The 23,283-nt window shown below is 41.8% G+C and overlaps 2 protein-coding genes across 4 annotated transcripts; one reads left to right on the top strand and one right to left on the bottom strand.

Annotated features, from left to right (window-relative positions):
- The first annotated feature begins 110 nt into the window (after positions 1–110).
- On the top strand, positions 111–5,259 carry LOC139537520 (uncharacterized). Of its 2 annotated transcripts, XM_071338931.1 has the most exons (9): positions 1,251–1,376; positions 1,823–1,976; positions 2,067–2,226; positions 3,020–3,077; positions 3,336–3,418; positions 3,593–3,751; positions 3,879–3,936; positions 4,187–4,269; positions 4,449–5,259. In XM_071338931.1, exons 2-9 carry the CDS (start codon positions 1,854–1,856, stop codon positions 4,640–4,642), a joined length of 918 nt encoding a protein of 305 aa, XP_071195032.1. In that variant the 5' UTR covers positions 1,251–1,376; positions 1,823–1,853; the 3' UTR covers positions 4,643–5,259. The 2 variants fall into 2 exon arrangements, with proteins under 2 accessions (XP_071195034.1, XP_071195032.1); XM_071338933.1 differs by lacking the exons at positions 1,823–1,976; positions 2,067–2,226 and adding an exon at positions 111–306 and having other exon boundaries at positions 1,253–1,376.
- On the bottom strand, positions 5,233–21,303 carry LOC139537521 (derlin-2-like). Of its 2 annotated transcripts, XM_071338935.1 has the most exons (8): positions 21,104–21,268; positions 14,170–14,235; positions 13,942–14,015; positions 13,621–13,714; positions 12,994–13,189; positions 12,519–12,609; positions 6,955–7,010; positions 5,233–5,901 (listed from the first exon to the last, which is right to left on the bottom strand). In XM_071338935.1, the coding sequence occupies exons 1-7, from the start codon at positions 21,194–21,196 to the stop codon at positions 6,998–7,000; spliced, it is 627 nt and encodes a 208-aa protein (XP_071195036.1). In that variant the 5' UTR covers positions 21,197–21,268; the 3' UTR covers positions 5,233–5,901; positions 6,955–6,997. The 2 variants fall into 2 exon arrangements, with proteins under 2 accessions (XP_071195036.1, XP_071195035.1); XM_071338934.1 differs by lacking the exon at positions 6,955–7,010 and having other exon boundaries at positions 21,104–21,303.
- Positions 21,304–23,283: the final 1,980 nt, after the last annotated feature.

Here is a 23,283-nt window from a genome sequence, read left to right as displayed (position 1 = left end):
ATATTAACAGCCACATACACACACACTCACCCCCCCCCCTCCCCCCTCACTGTCTCACCCATCCTCACACACTGCATGGTCTCAACAGGGTCTATAAAAGTATCTGAACCAGTAGAGCGGAGTGATGGGTGGGGGAAGTAGCTGGGAGTTCCTTAAATATGATTGAGAGGAAATGAGTTGGCTGCAGATCTCAGAAATGCATCATGCCACCATAAGAGTTTCCCTATCTTCTGTACACAGCTTAGAAGTGAGAATATAATTTACCCACACAACCCTAGTTTTCAGCTGTTCGGCTTTCCTTGTAAGGTAAGGCATATGCTATCATTTTGAGTGTATTCTATTGTCATAAGAACAAGAAAATGCTTCTTTGTAAACATGGTTAATGAGACATTTTAAAACTTAACATTCATTATAGTTAAAATGTAAATTTGTATTATATGTAAATTATTTGTCAATTATATAATTAAGCAATAAGGCCCGAAGATTGTGTATATGGCCAATATACCCCGACTAAGGACTGTTCTTAGGCACGACGCAAAAGGGTTTTGTAATGATCAATTAGCCTTTTAAAATGACAAACTTGGATTAGCTAACAACGTGCCATTGGAACACAGGAGTGATGGTTGCTGATAATGGGCCTCTGTACGCCTATGTAGATATTCCATAAAAAATGTGCCGTTTTCAGTTACAATAGTCATTTACAACATTAACAATGTCTACACTGTATTTCTGATCAATTTGATGTTATTGTAATGGACAAAAAAAATTGCTTTTCTTTCAAAAACAAGAACATTTCCAAACTTTTGAACGGTAGTGTATATGTAAGGGTGCTCAGGATTGAGCTTGACAGTCAAAAAAGCTGAAGAATCAGAGATGTCACAACAACATATTATGTAAAAATCTAATCACTTTTTGCCTTACACCTTTGATGTAGTACAATTGTCTGCTCATATACAGTGCAGTATAAAATAACCACATGACCTGGTCAGGTCAGAAAAGGGGAAGTGACATGCCATGGAGATTCAGAACAAAACTTAAATGTTGAAAGTCCTCCTCATGTTTCCAATAAAGCACTGAAGCACTGAATTGAAAAGTTGAAATGCAGAACAATGTTGATGTGTGCCCACAACTCATTTACTTTCCTTGCAAAATATTTCAAGTAGCCATTTCTGTGGAATTCATGAGGTCCTCAAATTCATCTCAAGTTCATAATCAGTTACTTACATGTATATTTTGGCACTTTTGTTTGCAGTGGACTAGATCCCCAATGGCACTTTTACGAGAGTTCTTGCTGTGGGTGGTTCTTGGAATGATTTTTGTATCCTTGGTAATAGGCCTCATCTTTGTCTTTATCAACAAGTGTATCTCCAAGAAAGGTAGGTTTTTTCAATGATGCTATTACACTGAACAAAAATATAAATGCAACATGTAAAGTGTTGCAACATGTAAAGTGGTCCCATCTTTCATGAGCTGAAATAAAAGATCCCAGAAATGTTCCATACAAACAAAAAGTTTATTTCTCTCAAATTTTGTGCACACATTTGTTTACATCCCTGTAAGTGAGCATTTCTCCTTTGCCAAGATAATCCATCCACCTGACAGGTGTGGCATATCAATAAGCTGATTAAACAGCATGATCATTACACAGGTGCACCTTGTGCTGTGGACAATAAAAGGCTACTTTAAAATGTGCAGTTTTGTCACACAACACAATGCCACCACAGATGTCTCAAGTTGAGGGAGAGTGCAATTGGCATGCTGACTACAGGAATGTCCACTAGAGCTGTTACCAATAATTTAATGTTAATTTCACTACAATAAGCCTCCTCCAAAGTAATTTTTGAAAATTTGGCATGACGTCCAAACGGCCTCACAACCGCAGACCACGTGTAACCACACCAGCCCAGGACCTCCACACCTGGCTTCTTCACCTGCGTGATCGTCTGAGACCAGCCACCCGGACAGCTGATGAAATTGTGGGTTTGAACAAATTAAGAATTTCTGACTGTCAGACTGTCAGAAACCCTCTCAGGGAAGCTCATCTGTGCGCTTGTCATCCTCTTCAGGGTCTTGACCTGACTGCAGTTCGGTGTCGTAACCAACTACAGTGGGCAAATGCTCACCTTCGATGGCCACTGGCCCGCTGGAGAGGTGTGCTCTTCACGGATGAATCACTGTTTCAGCTGTACCAGGCTGATGGCAGACAGCGTGTCTGGCATCATGTGGGTGAGGAGTTTGCTGATGTCAACTATGTGAACAAATTGCCGCATGGTGGCAGTGGGGTTATGGTATGGGCAGGCATAAGCTACACACAACGAACACAACTGGATTTTATCGATGGCAATTTGAATGCACAGAGATATCGCGATAAGACCCAGTGTCATGCCATTCATCCACCGCCATCAACTCATGTTTCAGCATGATAATGCACAGCCCCATGTAGCAAGGATCTGTACACAATTCCTGGAAGCTGAAAATGTCCAAGTTCTTCTATGGCCTGCATACTCACTAGACATGTCACTCATTGTTTGGGATGCTCTGGATCGACGCGCACAACTGCGTGTTCCAGTTCACGCCAATATCCAGCAACTTCCCACATCCATTGAAGAGGAGTGGGACAACATTCCACAGGCCACAATCAACAGCCTGATCAACTCTATGTGAAGGAGATGTGTCATGCTGCTTGAGGCAAATGATGGTCAGACCAGATACTGACTGGTTTTCTGATCCATGCCGCTACCTTTTCTTTAAGGTATCTGTGACCAACATATGCATACCAGTATTCCCCGTCATGTGAAATCCATAGATTAGGGCCTAATCAATTTATTGCAATCGACTGACTGAACTGTAACTCATTAAAATCTTGAAATTGTTGCATGTTGCGTTTATATTTTTGTTCAGTGTACATCACTAAAAGCACTATTGTTAGAATTTCAGGTCCATTTTCATCACTACTTATTTGAACAGTCTATTTAAAAGTCTGTGCATTGTCTCAACAACTATCATATTTCTTTTACAGCTGCTGAACAATACAATACAAATAGGCCAAGTCACACAATCCCTGAGTCTTATGCCCAGTAAGTCTCTTGCACTATTCTGTTTTCAGCTGATGTATATGTAACCTACATTTTTATTGACATTATATAGAGATTGGTTTTGTTGTTCATTAACACAATTAAAACCACACTTTTGGTCCTCAATTCCCCTCAAACCTTTAAATCAATATAGGGCCATTTGTTTTAGGGATTTTCAGTAGTCCGGGGATGGGAGAGGGGGCTTGTCAAAAGCATTTTCCAAGGTGGACACCTAATTTCTCAGGTTTCTCCCTTATTCAGGAGCAGCAAATATCATCCCAAAGATCTGGAGGAGGATTTGCCTCCTTTACCACCCAGGACACAGTTTCTCACATCCTACCCCGGTAAGCATCAGTTTTCATGGGATGAGCATTGAAATGCAATCATAAGCACGCAATGGGAGTAATGTTACACAAGGATAAAGCTGTTGTGTTATAACATTCACAATAGGAACCTTTAAGCCCACAGTAAGAAAACACCTTTTGGGCACCTGTTCAATGTGTGTGTTTGCTTTCCAGAGATCGAAAGCTATGAGAACCTTGCAGAGCTACCCTACAATGTGAAAGTAGATAACGAGGCCCCTCCGCCATACCATCACACAGAGACAGAGGTGTGTCAGGACGTGTGTCATGACAGCATTTCAGAGGACTATGATGACATCGGAGCAGACTGTCAAAGTGAGGAGGACTATGATGATGTGGGATAAGGCCAGAGGCAACAGAGACTATACTAGACACTGTTGATATGAACTATCTGTTTCAAAGTCTGTGCACATTGTCTCAACAACTATCATCTTTTTTCCAGCTGCTGAACAATACAATACAAATTGGCCAAGTCACACAATCCCTGAGTCTTATGCCCAGTAAGTGTCTTGCACTATTCAGTTGATATAACTTAACATTTCAATGGATATTTATAGAGTGATTTTGTTGACTCATCATTCATTAACACAAAACCACCATTGTGGTCCTCTATTCCCCTCAAACCTTTGAATCAACAATATAGGGCCATTTGTTTTAGGGATTTTCAGTAGTCCGGGGATGGGAGAGGGGGCTTGTCAAAAGTATTTTCCAAGGTGGACACCTAATTTCTTGGGTTTCTCCCTTATCCAGGAGCAGCAAATATCATCCCAAAGATCTGAAGGATGATTTGACTCCTTTACCACCCAGGACACAGTTTCTCACATCCTACCCCAGTAAGCATCAGGTTTCATGGGATGAGCCTTAAAATGCAATCATGAGCACACAATGGGAGTAATATTACACAAGGATAAATCTGTTGTGTATAACATTCACAATAGGAACCTTTAAGCACACAGTAAGAAAACACCTTTTGGGCAGCTTCAACTGTCAATAATGTGTCTTTGCTTTCCAGAGATCGAAAACTGTGAGAACTTTGCAGAGCTACCCTACAATGTGAAAGTAGATAACGAGGCCCCTCCGCCATACCATCACACAGAGACAGTGGTGTGTCAGGACGTGTGCCATGACCGTGACAGCATCTCAGAGGATTACGATGACATCGGAGCAGACTGTCAGAGTGAGGAGGACTATGATGATGTGGGATAAGGCCAGAGGCAACAGAGCCTATTTTAAAGACACTGTGGTGGCACATAATGTATACTCCAGCTAGACCAAAATAGATATTAGTACAACTATGACTATCCTCATCTTCAGCTGATACAGCTTTAATGTTTACTAATTTATTTGGTAATGCTTTACTTCAGTCCTCTGCCAACTGGTATAGCTGCCTGGTATTTACCGAGAAGATATCTTGTTACAATGTGTACTTTCTTATAACTAAGAATTCAACACAATTTAGTTGTGTTTCAGGGTATACTTTGTAATTGAAACTCTTATTGTCCTGTAGTTAGAAGGTATAGAAAAAAGAGAAGCTGTGTAGTTTCAATATGAATATTGACCAGAGTATAAATACACACAATCTATATTTTGGGTTCTGACAGTTGAACTACGCTCATGAGGGATTTACAAATTATATTCTTTAAGAATCAATTAGTATATAGTCCAAAAATGGGTGTACCAATTGCCCCTTTGAACTAAAGTTCTGAAACCTTCCATACACTGCCTTCTACCAGAGGAGGGTAAATAACATATGCAGTTTGATTTGTTTGCAGTTACAGTAATAATTGTTTCTACAGTTGCAATAAACAAAATGTGTGCTTTTATTCAATATGTAAGTTATGCAAGAGTTCACATTGTTGATGCCTAGTGCATCCAAGCACTCTTTTGGGACTGAAATCACATTAATGAAATAAATCAAATATGGAACGCCTTACAAAAAACTGACAAAGAAAATATATCCAGCAATATCTACATTCGCCACACGTTAATTATATATATATTTTTAAAAGTAAAATGGAAAAAACCCTCAAGATCTGAATTCATTCAATTTTGGCCTCCGTTTCCCATATTGACAATATTCCCCCAGAGATAAAGCCAAACATCAACACAGCCAAAGGTTCCCCATCAAAAGTCCCTTGCTGTTGTTATGTCCTCATGTGGTCTTAAAGTGACAGTCTGGCTTATAGAATAGTTTCAGGGAGATGTAAGCCACACACCAATCTCAGAAAAGCTCTGGTTGGATATTGGCGTTCTCCATCCAGAACTAGAGAAATAAGTCAAGAAAATAATAATAATAATAGTCCCTCTGTCTCGCTGAGGGAATGTCCATTATAAAGTGATCCTGTGGTGGGGGGCTAGATTAACCCCCGAGGCGCTGTCCCTCTCCCCAGGCGAACCCCCCTGGACGCTCCTCGGGAAGGGGGTTGTAGTTGGCATCTTCTTCTGGAGTGTCAAACAGCATTTTACTGTGGTAGAGACAAAATAACAGACAGGTTATATATACACAAACCAAAACAAGGTACAATATGCTTAAGATACTTTTAATAATACATATTTTTTTAAAGTACTATCATGCAAAAAATAAGTGCCAATATTTTGAGAAAAGTAAATAACATTTCGTGAATAAAGTTGCAATATGTTGAGAATAAACAAAATACATTGAGAATAAAGTTGGTTATATTTCCAGATTAATGTATGGGATTTAAGTGCACGTCTCCCTGTTGTTGTGCGCGCCACCGTTGAAATGCCAAGTTAGATGACCTGGTGAAACTATACTTTAAAATTGCCTTTAGTTAGATGGAAATCTGGAGACTATCGGGTAGGAGGGGGAGCTTAAGTACTAAAACAGGTGTTGATGACGTGGCAGCGTGGTAAGCAAGCACAGCTTGTTCCATGAATTAATCACACAAAAAAATGAGGATTAGCTGATAACTACGAAACAAACATTCTGGATAATAGAGAATCTGGAACCATTTATTGATCAGAATTTTGATTTGCTCGAAAAAGAAACGGATACATCGAAGCGAACAAGGGAAGACCTTTCCTCGAGTTCTGCAAGCGAAACCGGAGGGAAGCCGCCGTCTAAAATTCTTAATTTAACATTGGAGGGGGACGTTTTTATAACTACGTCTCCAGAAGATAGAGCATTGCTTACAAGCATGAGAGAGCAGTTAAACTGGATCTATTGCCTGGGCTACTGGGGGAGGTTGAGGCTTCAAAAACAGGAATGGATTACAATAATAAAATTATGGGAGAAATACGAGCGGAAAATAAGATATTGAAAACTACCGTGGACTCCCTTAAAGACACTTCAGAGAGGCTACGGTATGATGATAAAACAATGACAGCCGAATTACTATCTAAAGTGCATTATTATGAAAAATAATTGTTATAAATGGGAATAAAGGAGAACAAAAACGAAAATTATCTGTCAGAGGGAAAAAGTCAAGGTGTTCATGAAACGTAATCTCAAGGTGTCAGACGAACAGGTGGAAACAATTGATTTTCAAAGAGCTCACCGTTTCGGTGGCAGAGCAGAGGGATGGCCCCGTCCGATCGTAGTTATGCTAACCCACTACAAAATGAAAATTGCCTTGTTACAACAGGGTAGGGAATTGAACACCCCATTCTCTATTAATGAACAATTTCCTCATGAAATAGTGGAGAGACGATGTGCCCTGTACCCCACTTTCAAAAGGCTCCGAGCAGAGAAACAGAACGTTCGTCTAGTGGTTGATAAATGTTAGGTAAACAACAAAATGTTCAAGGACTCGAAGATTACAACGTGGCTGTGAGTGATAGCTATCTCCTGTTGAAGTAGTCCCAAATATATATATATATATATATATTTGCGCCGCACTACAAATATGGATTCATTTGTTTTTGACAAAAACATTGTTTTGTACTTGTTTTTTTTGTTGCATTAACAACTTTTTAATTTTATATTCATGCCGTTTGGACTTAAAATAAGGTTAGACTTATGGTAATGCAGAATGGGTATGATGAACTTATGCTTTTTAGACAATATGGAACTTTGGACTATATGGACGTAATATCAGGTTTTGATTTAGGGGAAGGCGAAGATAGGTAAGGCTGACCTTTTTTCTTTATGATTTTTTCTTTATTTAATTTGAAGATTGTACATTATAAATACCAAGGTTGTTTTTTTAGTTTAATATGATATAGCCTAATTGTAGAGGTCGGGTAATGACTTAAAAGCTGTTAAGAGTGCGGCCCTTGTTCGCCGATGTGAATCGGAACGATTACCTTTTAAGATAAAACTTAACAAATAGATTTATTGTGGGGCTAGGACAAACAATTATATAATTAAATACCTGCCTAGGTTCTCTATTGGAACAGGCCTATATGATCCTAAAATAATTGGTGTTATTAACCTTTTACATTTAAAAAATACATCTGAATATAAAAAATGTAAAAGGATGATTATTCTTCCGATACACACCGGAAAATGGATGGATTAGGTATTGTCACAGGGTTGTCTCTAGTGTGTGGCGGGCTGGTTGACAATGGGATAAAGTGATTAAAATTTACAGAAGCACTTCTCTAAGCGAGAGAAAGGTATATTATATATTTCTATACAAGCTATTTATGCTACCTTTTCAATTCTTGATACTAATGATATAGGCTTAGGTGTAAAACAGCCGAGGTGATGGAGCAACGACCCTGGAAGAAATGTATGGGTGGAAAGAGAGTTGGTTTGCGTGATCACGCTCTCCGTAGCCGACGTGAGTTAGACCTTTAAACAGGTCAACACTCCACACTGCCCTTTACCACCTGGACAAAAGGAACACCTATGTGAGAATGCTATTCATTGACTACATGCCTTTTATGCTCGCGTCCCGGCAAGCAACACCGAAGCACGCATGAGAGCACCAGCCGTTCCGGACGACTGTGTGATCACGCTCTCGGAAGCCGATGTGAGAAAGACCTTTAAACAGGTCAACATTCACAAAGCCGTGGGGCGAGACGGAGTACCAGGACGTGTACTCAAAGCATGCGTGGACCAACAGGCAAGTGTCTTCACTGACATTTTCAACCTCTCCCTGTCCGAGTCAGTAATACCAACATGTTTCAAGCAGACCACCATAGTCCCTGTGCCCAAGAACACTAAGGTCACCTGTCTAAATGACTACCGACCCATAGCACTCATGTCAATAGCCATGAAGTGCTTTGAGAGGCTGGTCATGGCTCACATCAACACCATTATTCCGGAAACACTAGACCCACTCCAATTCGCATACCGCCCTAACAGATCCACAGATTATACTATCTCCATTGCACTCCACACTGCCCTTTCACAGCTGGACAAAAGGAACACCTATGTGAGAATGCTATTCATTGACTACAGCTCAGCGTTGAACACCATAGTACCCTCAAAGCTCATCACTAAGCTAAGGATCCTGGGACTAAACACCTCCCTCTGCAACTGGATCCTGGACTCCGGACGGGCCGCCCCCAGGTGGTAAGGGTAGGCAACAACATCTCCTACGCTGATCCTCAACACTGGGGCCCCCTCAGGGGTGTGTGCTTAGTCCCCTCCTGTACTCCTTGTTCACCCACGACTGCGTGGCCAAGCACGACTCCAACACCATCATTAAGTTTGCTGACGACAACAGTGGTAGGCCTGATCACCAACAATAATGAGACAGCCTACAGGGAGGTCGTCAGAGACCCGGCAGTGTGGTGCCAGGACAACAACCTCTCCCTCAATGTGAGGAAGACAAAGGGAGCTGATCGTGGACTACAGGAAAAGGTGGGCCAAACAGGCCCCCATTAACATTGTCGGGGCTGTAGTGGAGCGGGTCGAGAGTTAAGTTCCTTGGTGTCCACATCAAACTATCATGGTCCAAACACACCAAGACAGTCGTGAAGAGGGCACGACAACACCTTTTCCACCCTCAGGAGATTTGGCATGGGTCCCCAGATCGTCAAAAGGTTCTACACCTAGCTGCACCATCAAGAGCATCCTGACCGGTTGCAGCACCGCCTGGTATGGCAACTGCTCGGCATCTGACCGTAAGGCTCTACAGAGGGTAGTGCGTATGGCCCAGTACATCACTGGGGCCAAGATTCCTACTATCCAGGACCTCTATAGCAGGCGGTGTCAGAGGAAGGCCCCCCAAAATTGTCAAAGACTCCAGTTACCCAAGTCATAGGCTGTTCTCTATGCTATCGCACGGCAAGCGGTACCAGAGCGTTAAGTCTAGGACCAAAAGGCTCCTCAACAGCTTCTACCCCCAAGCCATAAGACTGCTGAACAATTAATCAAATGGCCACCCGGACTATTTACATTGACATGCCCTCCCTCCCTTTGTTTTTACACAGCTGCTAGTCGCTGGTTATTATCTATGCATAGTCACTTTACCCCTACCTATATGTACAAAATAACTTGACTAACCTGTACCCCCTCACATTGATTCGGTACCAGTACCCCCTGTATATAGCCTCGTTATTGTGTCACTATTTATTTAGGAAATCTTTTCTTAACTCTTTCTTGAACGGCATTGTTGGTTAAGGGCTTGTAAGTATTTCACAGTAAGGTCTACCTGTTGTATTCGGAACATGTGACAAATAACATTTTATTTGATGTGTGGGGTACAGAGATGGGGTACTCATTTACAAATCATGTTAAACACCATTATTGCACACGGTGAGTCCATGCAACTTAAGCACATTTTCACTCCTGAACTTATTTTGTCTTGCCATAACAAAAGGGTTGAATACATTGAGTCAAGACATTTCAGCTTTTCATTTATTTGTAAACATTTCTAAAAACATAATGCCACAAAATCTCAATTTCATCCATTTTAAATTCAGGCTGTGACAATGTGGGAAAAAATCAAGGGGTCTGAATACTTTGCATTCTGAAAGAATTCAGACCTCTTGACTTTTTCCACATTTCGTATTCTAAAATTGATTAAATACATAATTTTACACAAAATACCACATAATTATGAAGTTTAGACATGTTTGCTAATTTATCCAAAATAAAAAGCTGAAATGTCTTGATTCAATAAGTATTCAACCCTTATGTATGGCAAGCCTAAACAAGAGTAAAATGTTGTTTAACAAGTCACATAAGTATTCAGACCCTTTGCTATGAGACTCGAAATTGAGCCGAGGTGCATCCCGTTTCCATTGATCATCCTTGAGATGTTTCTACAACTTGATTGGAGTTCACCTGTGGTAAATTCAATTGATTGGACATGATTTAGAAAGGCACTCACCGGTCTATATAAAAATGTCCTACAGTTGACAGTGCATCTCAGAGCAAAAACCAAGCCATGAGGTTGAAGGAATTGCCCGTAGAGCTCAGAGACAGAATTGTGTCGAGGCACAGATCTGGGAAAGGGGACCAAAAAATGTCTGCAGCATTGAAGGTCCCCAAGAACAGTGGTCTCCATCATTCTGAAATGGAAGAAGTTTGGAACCACCAAGACTCGTCCTAGAGTTGGCCGCCCGGCCAAACTGAGCAATCGGTGGAGAAGGGCCTTGGTCAGGGAGGTGACCACGAACCCAATGGTCACTCTGACAGAGCTCCAGAGTTCCTCTGTAGAGATCAGAGAACCTCCCAGAAGGACAATCATCTCTGCAGCACTCCACCAATCAGGCCTTTATGGTAGAGTGGCCTGACTGAAGCCACTCCCCAGTAAAAGGCATTAGACATCCCATTTGGAGTTTGCCAAAAGGCACCCAAAGGACTCTCAGACCATGAGAAACAAGATTCTCTGGTCTGATGAAACCAAGATTTCACTCTTTTGGCCTGAAAGCCAAGCGTCACATCTGGAGGAAACCTGGCACCATCCCTACGGTGAAGCAGTCAGGCTTGAGGAATAGAACAGAGCAAAGTACAGAGAAAGCCTTGAAGTCCTGAGCACTCTGGGGCAGGTTCTCAGAATGGGATGAAGGTTCACCTTTCAACAGGACAACGCAGGAGTGGCTTCGGGACAAGTCTCTGAATGTCCTTAAGTGGCCCAGCCAGAGCCCGGACTTGAACCCGATCGAACATCTCTGGAGAGACCCGAAAATAGCTGTGCAGCGTCGCTCCACATCTAACCTGACAGAGCTTGAGAGGATCTGCAGAGAAGAATGGGAGAAACTCCCCAAATACAGGTGTGCCAAGCTTGTAGTGTCATACCCAAAGAGACTCAAAGCTGTAATCACTGTCAAAGACGCTTCAACAAGGTACTGCGTAAAGGGTCTGAATACTTACGTAAATGTGATATATTTCAGTTTCTAAAAACCTGTTTTTGCTTTGTCATTATAGGGTATTGTGTGTAGATTGATGAGGAAGTAAAACAATTTAATACATTTTAGAATAAGGCTGTAACCTAACAAAATGTGGAAAAAGTCAAGGGGTCTGAATACTTTCCAAATGCACTGTATGTTGCTCATTAGGGCTGGGAATTGCCAGGGACCTCACGATACGATATTATCACGATACTTAGGTGCCGATACGATTTGTATCACGATTCTGTACTGTGATTTTGTTGTGTTTTGATATTCCAAACATTTTGCTCACCACGTCTGCTGCAGAGAGCATGAGAAATTAGTTTTGATCAGTCATGGAAATAAAAGGGCTGAAAACATGTTGGCTCACTATTTAAAAATAAGATTTATTACAAATCAATACTTGGAGTGAAAGTATCAATATAATATCGTCCAAAATAATATTGCGACATGTACCTATCAATTTTTTCCCCCATCGCTATTGCTGATCTGATAAATGAATGGTATATTTCTACTTTTAGCTATTGATGTGCCTTTCCTTTTCTAGAATCATCATACCAATCAACAAACCATTTTTTTTATGGCCTTTTCCAAGGACAGCTTACCTTGAGAAGACCATGCCAAAACATTGGTTATTATAACATTGTTAATGTTGGCAATATCCATATAAGAATAACTATTGCTTACTTACTTAACATGCCCCCTGTCTCTCCAGCAACATTACCATCTCTCAGCAGACTCATGGCCTAAACACTGCAGTTTCAATCCTAAGACAATAATACATTCATTCCTGGACTAGAACCATATCAAACTTATAAATGGCCAAACTTACAGAAAAAAAGGAGTCTTGAGCCATCTGCCACCACCTGGCTGGTTTGGGAATACATCCTCCAGAAAGAAGTAGACATGACCCACAGCGATACCTTAGGGAAGGGAGTACATTGACCAGTTAATTCACTAGGGATGTGACGACATCAGGATCGCGATATTCTTTTCATGGCAAAAATGAAAACATAAAGCAAATCAAACTCTTTGGTGCTTTAAAAAACTGCTGTATGTAAAATATTGTGTGCTATAGCTTGGGAAATAAATAAATGTGACTCTGGATGACAACATTAGGGCTGTTTTCCTGAAGGAGTTAAAACCACTTTGTGTTCTTTTTCCTTGCCACGATACTTACGTGTATCGCAATACTGGTATCGTACCGGTCCCACTCCTCAATAAGGCAATGCCCTTTTGGATCTTAAAGCCATTAATAATGTTGATGCATTACAGAAAAGATTCATGGTGGTTAGGGTGACTGGTACCTAGTAAATCCACAATGATGGAGTTCCCCAGCAGCAGAGAGAATCCCATGAGCACCCACGGGAGAAAGGGCGCCTGAAAGTTCAGCAGACCAAAGAAGTTCATGCGAACGTTGGGGTTGCGCCTGCTCCACACGTACACCAGCATGATGGTGAAGGCTTGGCCCAAGAATACCAGACTCACAAAGGTGCCAAATATCTATGTGCTTACTGAGAAAAAAAAAAGTTATTGGTGGATTGAATTGGCATACAGTGGGTGTTTTGCAGTCCATAAACAGTCAGAATTATTTTTGTTGATTTCCTCTTTACTTAGGTTATGCTGCTATTAACTGCAGCCAACCAGTTAATGATAAATATGACAACTAGCCTAAACACAGCTGAAAGGAAATCAGGGGGCAAGGTGTGTGACTGTTTCTCAAGAGCTTCTCATAAGGGCACCTGTAGATAACATAGGCCTATATATATTTAATGTACACACATACAGCATTGTACAACAGTAGGCCCTAATAAGAGCTCAATCAGAAGCTTGCTAAGAATGTGACAAATATATAAAGTCTATGTGGTATTGAACATGTCTTGACTCCTGCAGTATCAACGAAGACCATGACAGTAACAGTAGAACAAGGATACAGTCATCAAAAGGCCACCAAAGAGGAACATAAAGACAAAGTCAGCGGTGCGGCCCCTAAAAGAGCCCTCCTCCAGCATACGACAGTATCGGTACCTGGAAGCCAACGGTTAAGGAAATCTGGCAAGTGCAAAGCAAACACTTAGCCTATAATTAGACAGATGCATCATGATTACAAATGAATGAAATATGGCTAGTCTTGTTCAAGACAAGCATTTTATGAGTAGCATAGTGCTTCCAATCAAAGGGGAAGAAAAAAAATATGCAAACATCAATTTCACAAGTAACCTCAGAGCAAGACATGTGCAGCGGAAAAAGGATACAAAAAAATCATATTGAAAAGGAAGTTGAAGCCAACTGGCCCGAAAAATAAAAAGTTGGTTATGAGTCTCCATACCTACAAGACAGAACAGAGAAATCAGTCAACCTTGCATCTCACATAGTTTTTTAAAAACCTGCTACATTTACACAAAAGGCCTAAGATTAAAAACTCCAAATTGTTTTTCATACCTGATACAGTAGCTAAACGGCAGATAATTGCATGTACTCACCTGATAATTCCTTAGTATCAAATCAGGATTGAAGTATAGTTGGAAAGGTGTGATGAGTTCTAATTGCTGAGGGTGGGTGCAAAGAAAACATAATTCAATCAGTAGTTCAGCTGGTCTATCTGATTATACACCTCGTCTGAAAATTCTAAGTAAAGTCAACCATGAACCACCAATCTTGGAATTCTTGACATTCCTTTTAATAGCAGTTAATAAAGTTGCTGTCTCTGCCTGGCCGGTTCCCCTCTCTCCACTGGGATTCTCTGACTCTAACCCTATTACAGGGGCTGAGTCACTGGCTTACTGGTGCTCTTCCATGCCATCCCTAGGAGGGGTGCGTCACTTGAGTGGGTTGAGTTACTGACGTGATCTTCCTGTCTGGGTTGGCGCCCCCCCTTGGTTTGTGCCGTGGTGGAGATCTTTGTGGGCTATAATCGGCCTTGTCTCAGGATTGTAAGTTGGTGGTTGAAGATATCCCTCTAGTGGTGCGGGGGCTGTGCTTTGGCAAAGTGGGTGGGGTTATATCCTTCCTGTTTGGCCCTGTCCGGGGGTATTATCGGATGGGGCCACAGTGTCTCCTGACCCCTCCTGTCTCAGCCTCCAGTATTTATGCAGTAGTTTATGTGTCGGGGGGCTAGGGTCAGTTGGTTATATCTGGAGTACTTCTCCTGTCTTATCCGGTGTCCTGTGTGAATTTAAGTATGCTCTCTCTAATTCTCTCTTTCTTTCTCTCTCTCGGAGGACCTGAGCCCTAGGACCATGCGTCAGGACTACCGGGCATGATGACTCCTTGCTGTCCCCAGTCCACCTGGCCTTGCTGCTATTCCAGTTTCAACTGTTCTGCCTGCGGCTATGGAACCCTGACCTGTCCACCGGACGTGCTACCTGTCCCAGACCTGCTGTTTTCAACTCTCTAGAGACCGCAGGAGCGGTACTCTAGAGATACTCTTAATGATCGGCTATGAAAAGCCAACTGACATTTACTCCTGATTATTATTTGACCATGCTGGTCATTTATGAACATTTGAACATCTTGGCCATGTTCTGTTATAATCTCCACCCGGCACAGCCAGAAGAGGACTGGCCACCCCTCATAGCCTGGTTCCTCTCTAGGTTTCTTCCTAGGTTTTGGCCTTTCTAGGGAGTTTTTCCTAGCCACCGTGCTTCTACACCTGCATTGCTTGCTGTTTGGGGTTTTAGGCTGGGTTTCTGCACAGCACTTCGAGATATTAGCTGATGTACGAAGGGCTATATGAAATAAACTTGATTTGATTTGATAAACTGCAACTTTATGGTTAGCATGCTGAGGTTAACTAAGGTCAAAAGTAGCTACCAGTTTGTACGCCTGATGTGATAACCATGTTTCCGTACTTGGCGTTACAGGAAAGCCCTATACAAAAACTGCCATAGATTTTTCTACTAACCCGTTGTCGCCGAGAAATGTTTTACTGAATCTAGAACTAAGAAAGTATCTTAGAAAAGTCTGTCAAGTTGTAAGTGGCTCTACAAAAACTCAAAGATAATCAATCCAAGTTTTTCACAGAGTGAGGAGTTCCCTCGTCATTTTAGCTGCAAGTAGATGACAGCATGCAACACAGTGCGACCAAAACAAAGATCTACACACATTCAAGAGGCATCTCTCAAAACATGGATTTAATATCTCTGAGTTTTCAGATTTTTGTAGACCCACCTGCACACTGCCATTTTTCTTTTTTTCATCTTTTTACCCCCTTTTCTCCCCAATTTTCGTGGTATCCAATTACTAGTAATTACTATCTTGTCTCATCGCTACAACTCCCATACGGGCTCGGTAGAGACGAAGGTCAAAAGCCATGCGTCCTCCGAAACACAACCCAACCAAGCCGCACTGCTTCTTAACACAGCGCGCCTCCAACCTGGAAGTCAGCCGCACCAATGTGTCGGAGGAAACACTGTGCACCCGGCTCCCTTGGTTAGCACGCACTGCGCCCGGCCCGCCACAGGAGTCGCTGGTGCGCGATGAGACAAGGATATCCCTACCGGCCAAACACTCCCTAACCCAGACGACGCTAGGTCAATTGTGCGTCACCCCCACGGACCTCCCGGTCTCGGCCGGCTGCGACAGAGCGCGAACCCAGAGTCTCTGGTGGCGCAGCTAGCGCTGTCACACTGACATTTAAGACACTTTTCGACGAATCGTGAACAAATAAAGTCAATTTCCAAGAACAAGGTAGTAGAAAAATCGATGGTGGCGTTTTGTATAGTAGGGCCCTATAGAATCTGTTGCAGAGAACGCGGACAGAATCACGGAATACAAACATTAACACGTAATTCAACAATATATATTTTAAAAAATTGCTATTGAATTTAGTAGGAAATCAATTACACGTATTGAACTTATTAGAAAATGCATTAACTTGCCCAAATTAATCATAATTCAAGAACAAAATGGCATAATTGCTTAAGGGCTTGTGGTAAGGTATACTCATGTTGAATTCTGCTCATGTGACAAATAAAACTTGATTTGATATGCATCAGTGATTCGTATTTTCGGCACAGGAATGCCCTGGTCTGTGTTGCGCGCGTACTGTATGTCTACACTTCGTGTAGCCGTTAGCGATGATGCTTATGATAACCTTCTGGTAGAGATGGAAAGGCTTTCCCAAAAACCTTCAATTAAATCTTAACTACAAAGTTGCCTATGCCTACCTGGTAGAATGATATGATGATTTGCATCAATCCAGTAGCCATTTGTTTTGCAAACTTCGCACTTACAATAGCCAGCAGATTCCAACTCTTGTGTTACGTTTGTTTATACTGAGCTGCACTGGGGTCAGAACGCCATCGTGGTTAAATTAAGACGCCACGGAGGAGGCGGAAAACGTACCTCAATGTAGCAATGGGATATGCCTCTGTACTCCAAATTTGACCTTAATCCAAACTGAAACATTGAGAAGATTGAAATAATGCTAGTTTTTCTGGAAAAATGCCCTTTTCATCCTCATGCTAGCTAGCAGTAGACACCGCAGCCATTTTGAAATGGCAGTGTAAGCCAATCAGCTTAATTGTTGTTCAATGAAACATTCTCAAACCCATATCTTGCGCCGGCTCAGCAGTGTCTTAATCTAACCATGACGGCACTTCGACCCCAGTGCAGCTCAGTTGAAAGGGTAATTACACCAAAAATTCAATTCATTCCCCCCCAAATTTCAAAAGTGGCCTCCCGACATGGTTTAAGCAGTGTTGTGGACTTAGAATATCCAATTTAGGTTTTCTATTAAAAAAGTGATTGAGAGCAAAAACTGAATCAGGCAAAACATTTAAAGATTTTTTGGGCCCTTGTATAGACCTTTCATGTAACGCACAATTAACACATATCTGGCGTACAAAATGGTAGTTAGGTAAAAGGTAGGCAATAACAGGGATTTGTCTGCCACTGAAATCCTTAGGCGGGCCAAAAAATGTAAAAGAACAATGTATCATTTTTTTTTTACAATTATGTTAATGCATTTTGGGGATGGCAAAACACTTTCAGTGTTAACTTAAACCAGCTATAAAGTATGTAGAAAAGATAATGGACCTTCAGTGCATTCAGAAATATTCAGACCCCTTCCCCACAGTCATGTTACAACCTTATTCTAAAATTGATTAAATAAATAAAAAATCCTCAATCTATCTACACAGGTGCATCCCATTTCCATTGATCATCCTTGAGAGGTTTTTACAACTTGATTGGAGTTCACCTGTGGTAAATTCAATTGATTGGACATGATTTGGAAAGGCACTCACCTGTCTATACAAAAAGGTCACACCGTTGACAGTGCATCTCAGAGCAAAAACCAAGCCATGAGGTTGAAGGAATTGCCCGTAGAGCTCAGAGACAGGATTGTGTCGAGGCACAGATCTGGGAAAGGGGACCAAAAAATGTCTGCAGCATTGAAGGTCCCCAAGAACAGTGGTCTCCATCATTCTGAAATGGAAGAAGTTTGGAACCACCAAGACTCGTCCTAGAGTTGGCCGCCCGGCCAAACTGAGCAATCGGGGGAGGAGGGCCCTAGTCAGGGAGGTGACCAAGAACCCAATCGTCACTGACAGAGCTCCAGAGTTCCTCTGTGGAGATCAGAGAACCTTCCAGAAGGACAATCATCTCTGCAGCACTCCACCAAATCAGGCCTTTATGGTAGAGTGGCCCGACGGGAGCCACTCCTCAGTAAAAGGCACATGACAGCCCGCTTGGAGCTTGCCAAAATGCACCTAAAAGGACTCTGACCAGGAGAAAAAGATTTATCTGATGAAACCAAGATTGAACTCTTTGGCCTGAATACCAAGTGTCACGTCTGGAGGAAACCTGGCACTATCCCTACCATGGTGGTGGCAGCATCATGCTGTGGGGATGTTTTTCAGTGGCAGGAACTGGGAGACTAGTCAGGATCGAGGGAAAGATGAATGGAGTAAAGTACAGAGAGATCCTTGATGAAAACCTGCTCCAGAGCGCTCAGGACCTCAGACTGGAGCGAAGGTTCATCTTCCAACAGGACAACGACCATAAGCACACAGCCAAGACAACGCAGGAGTGGCTTCAGGACCAGACTCTGAATATTCTTGACTGGCCTAGCCAGAGCTCGGACTTGAACCCGATCGAACATCTCTGGAGAGACCTGAAAATAGCTGTGCAGCGACGCTTCCCATCCAACCATAAGAGGATCTGCAGAGAAGAGTGGGGGAAACTCCCCAAATACAGATGTGCCAAGCTTGTAACGTCATACCCCAGAAGACTCAAGGCTGTAAAATATATATATATATATATATATTATTTTTACCCATTTTCGTGGTATCCAATTGGTAGTTAGTCTTGTCCCATCACTGCAACTCCCGTACGGAGGATGCACGAGAGCCATGCATCCTCCGAAACACAACCCAGACAAGTCGCACTGCTTCTTGACACAATGCCCACTTAACCCGGAAGCCAGCCGCACCAATGTGTTGGAGGAAACACTGTACACCTGGCGACCATGTCAGCGTCCACTGCACCCGGCCCGCCACAGGAGTCGCTAGTGCGCGATGGGACAAGGACATCCCTGCCGGCCAAACCCTCCCCTAACCCGGACGACGCTGGGCCAATTGTGCGCCGCCCCATGGGTCTTCCGGTCGTGATCGGCTGCGACCGAGCCTGGACTCGAACCCAGAATCTCTAGTGGCACAGCTAGCACTGTGATGCAGTGCTTTAGACCACCGTGCCACTCGGGAGGCCATGTAAATGCAATTTCTGTTTATTTTTAATACGCTTACCTGTTTTTGCTATGTCATTATGGGGTACTGTGTGTAGACTGATAATAAAAAATGTATCCCATTTTAGAATAAGGCTGTAACGTAAACAAAATGTGGAAAAAGTTAAGCTTCTTAATACTTCCCGAATGCACTGTAGTGGTCCAGTCACTTTTTCAGTGTGTTAAATTGTGTCCTTTTTTTTTTGCAGGTCATCTAATGTATTTTTACTCACATTTCACGATCTGACATAATGGTAGGCAACTGTAGGCTTTCAATTAGAAATGTACTATTTATTTTTTTCATGGTTTTAGGTCAATCGGGCTCCCGAGTGGTGCAGTGGTCGAAAGCACTGCATCTCAGTGCAAGAGGCATCACTACAGTCCCTGGTTCGAATCCAGGCTGTATCACATCTGGCTATGACTGGGAGTCCCATGGGGTGGCGCACAATTGGCCAGGCGTCGTCCGGGATTGGCCGGGGCAGGCTGTCATTGTAAATAAGAATTTGTTCTTAACTGACTTTCCTAGTTAAGTAACGGTTAAATAAAAATAACAACTTCTAAGCTTTACTGAACTAAGCCGTTTGGGAGCCAAATGAAGGTTTCCTTTATGTGAACAGAATCAAATGATATACCTCACAGAAAAGACGGAATGTTCATCACTAGAAGCAAGTTGTCGGGTCGGGATAACAGTCTGGTGGGTTGACAGAAATACTTTCCCAAAAACCTTCTCAATTGAATGTTAAATGCAAAAGAAGGCTTACCTAGTCTATGATGAGTAATATATATATAATTTGTATATATTATTTGCAAACTTTGCCATGAAATGAGCAGAAGCATTACAGTACCATCACTAGACTGGCACATTTGAAAGCACACAAGATGTGCAATTAAAGAGTAACTGCACTCAAATGAAAAAAATGCTCATTTTCTTCCAGACCCCCCCCCCCCAAAAAAAAAAATCAAATGTCATTGTTTCACTATGAACAATTCTAATTTTGAGGGTGAAACCCCCCAAAAAATCTAAAAACAGTGAAAATAAAACTGTGAAAATAAAACTGAGAAAACAATTTGGGAAAATATAAAACAGAATGAGGGAAAACAAGTAGATTTTATAGGGCCTCCATTATAGATGTTTCATTAACCATTATTTTACCATGTATATTGACAAACAGTGCACTCCTTTCTCTTGTACACTAAAGACCTGAAGAGTTGCAGGGGAGAGAAGAGAACAATATGCCTATTTGAAAGATAGAAAATAAATGAGTAGCTCACGACGTGTTTCATTTTTTAAAAGTAGAATTCATACTAGAAAACGGTTGGAGACCTGCGCTAGTTACTGAGCCTTGCAAATTTGATCAATTATATCAAGGTCGGTGACAGCCCAACTACAGTCCAAACAATAACGTTTATTTGGCGACACTAACACAGCTGTCTACAGTAGCTAATTGACGTACACTGTTGGGATGTAATCATTAGTCCAAGCAGGTGTCAAACGTTTCGTTTCGCAACGAAAACTAGAGTTTCTATTGGACAAATCCAGGTAGGTCCCTCCCCGTTTGGTTCGTAGTGTTTTGCCAACGAGACGGCGTTAGCTACTAGCTAACCTTAGCAGACTGACATCCACGGCCAAGCCCTTACCCCATCTACATTGCCGACAAGAACATGTTTCAGATTAAATTAAAATATCTTACCACAGCAGCGGTAGTAAGGACACAGGCAGTTGTGTATGCCCGAGTCACAAAAGGAATCTGTAAATATTCCTGCTGAACAGTCTGATAAGCCATTTTGGCACAACTGAACGCTTCCGGCACTTTCTTGACACGTCATCACAGGGTGTGATAAAGGGGAGTTTCTGTGAGTTTTTGTTATCTGTCATTGGTTTGTTTATTTTGTTTGAGCGAACCACAAACCTGTCAATCATATGGTAGACCAAACAATGGCAATACTTAATTGGTCCGCGTATGTCTCTACAGCGAATAGGGAGAAGGGGGAGTGAGATTTTGTCTACATGGGACCGCCTTTTCGTCCATGTATTTTTCATCCATCAAGAAGTTCGTTGTTGTTATAGCTCAGTTAAGAACTTAGCCACAGTATTTCAAATATATTCAGTATGTCTGCAAGTTAACTTGCATTGCATTATCCAGTAACCACATCCACCTTTAATCTACATTTTGTACTTTTTTTAAATATTTTGTGTTTTCTTCTGCTCATATTATTTTATTTATGAAATATTCGACAAAATGAATCAACATAGCAATTAACTTTTGACCAATGACAGCTGACATTATTTTCTCTTCCATCTGCATTGGGTTCTTACATCTTCCTCAATTTGAGGTCTGGGATGTACGTCATCCATTTTTCTATGCCGTAAGCCTTTTTCAACACGTTTTCTGTTTCTTTCTCTGTTTCTTTTCGTTATATTTCATCGCCACGCCCACAAGGTGGGCTTTCACCCTCCTTATTTTTCCTCACTTCTACCATTCTCTGCTGTTTTAGCTCTGAGCGGCTCTTTTACTTTGTTCTTATCCAACATCTCTCCATCTTTCTTTCCTCTCCTTTTTCTCCTGCTTTGCCCTGTCTCTCTGGGCACTTCTAGTTTCCATACCTTTACATTGATGGATCATCTGAAAATAATCAGAACCCTTGACTTTTCCCACATTTTCTTACATTACAGGCTTATTCTAAAATTGATCAAATATTTTTTCCCCTCATCAATCTACACACAATACCACATTATGACAAAGCAAAAACAGTTAAAAAAATAAATAGTGATAATAATAAAAAATATGAAAAAATAACATTTACGTAAATATTCAGACCCTTTACTCAGTACTCTGTTGAAGCACCTTTGGCAGTGATTACAGCCTCGAGTCTTCTTAGGTATGACGCTACAAGCTTGGCACACCTGTATTTGGGGAGTTTCTCTCATTCTTCTCTGCAGATCCTCTCAAGCTCTGTCAGGTTGGATGTGGAGCGTCGCTGCACAGCTATTTTAAAGTTCTCTCCAGAGATGTTTGATCGGGTTCAAGTCTGGGCTCTGGCTGGGCCACTTAAGGACATTCAGAGACTTGTCCCGAAGCCACTCCTGCATTGTCTTGGCTGCGTGCTTAGGGTTGTTGTCCTGTTGGAAGGTGAACCATCGCCCCAGTCTGAGGTCCTGAGCGCTCTGGAGCAGGTTTTCATCAAAGATCTCTCTGTACTTTGCTCCGTTCCTCTTTCCCTCGTTCCTGACTAGTCTCCCTGCCGCGAAAAAAACATCCCCACAGCATGATACTGCTGCCACCACCATGCTTCACCGTAGGGATGGTGCCAGGTTTCCTCCAGACGTGACGCTTGGCATTCAAATCAAATCAAATCAACTTGTATTTGTCACATACACATGGTTAGCAGATGTTAATGCGAGTGTAGCGAAATGCTTGTGCTTCTAGTTCCGACAATGCAGTAATAACCAACAAGTAATCTAATCTAACCTAACACAACAATCTTCCACAACTACTACCTTATACACACAAGTGTAAAGGGATAAAGAATATGTACATAAATATATATGAATGAGTGATGGTACAGAACGGCACAGGCAAGATGCAGTAGATGGTATAGAGTACAGTATATACATATGAGATGAGTAATGTAGGGTATATAAACATAAAGTGGCATAGTTTAAAGTGGCTAGTGATACATGTATTACATAAAGATGGTAAGATGCAGTAGATGATATAGAGTACAGTATATACATATACATATGAGATGAGTAATGTAGGGTATGTAAACATTATATTAAGTGGCATTGTTTAAAGTGGCTAGTGATACATTTTTACATAATTTCCATCAATTCCCATTATTAAAGTGGCTGGAGTTGAGTCAGTATGTT

This window comes from Salvelinus alpinus, chromosome 13 (genome assembly GCF_045679555.1).
Source record: "Salvelinus alpinus chromosome 13, SLU_Salpinus.1, whole genome shotgun sequence".
NCBI classification, from domain to species: domain Eukaryota; kingdom Metazoa; phylum Chordata; class Actinopteri; order Salmoniformes; family Salmonidae; genus Salvelinus; species Salvelinus alpinus.
Note: the sequence above shows the minus strand (reverse complement) of the source record. Positions and strands in the feature narration are given on the sequence as shown.

Bases quoted from the DNA above. Each gene is read 5' to 3' on its own strand.
- LOC139537520 (XM_071338931.1), top strand. From the start codon at position 1,854: ATGACGTCCAAACGGCCTCACAACCGCAGACCACGTGTAACCACACCA. The intron at 2,227-3,019 runs GTGAGGAGTTTG...TTTCTTTTACAG, and splicing joins GCGTGTCTGGCATCATGTGG to CTGCTGAACAATACAATACA. The intron at 4,270-4,448 runs GTAAGCATCAGG...TTTGCTTTCCAG, and splicing joins GTTTCTCACATCCTACCCCA to AGATCGAAAACTGTGAGAAC.
- LOC139537521 (XM_071338934.1), bottom strand. From the start codon at position 21,196: ATGGCTTATCAGACTGTTCAGCAGGAATATTTACAGATTCCTTTTGTG. The intron at 14,236-21,103 runs GTAAGATATTTT...ACCCACCCTCAG, and splicing joins TCCTTACTACCGCTGCTGTG to CAATTAGAACTCATCACACC. The intron at 14,016-14,169 runs GTGAGTACATGC...TCTGTCTTGTAG, and splicing joins TGATACTAAGGAATTATCAG to GTATGGAGACTCATAACCAA.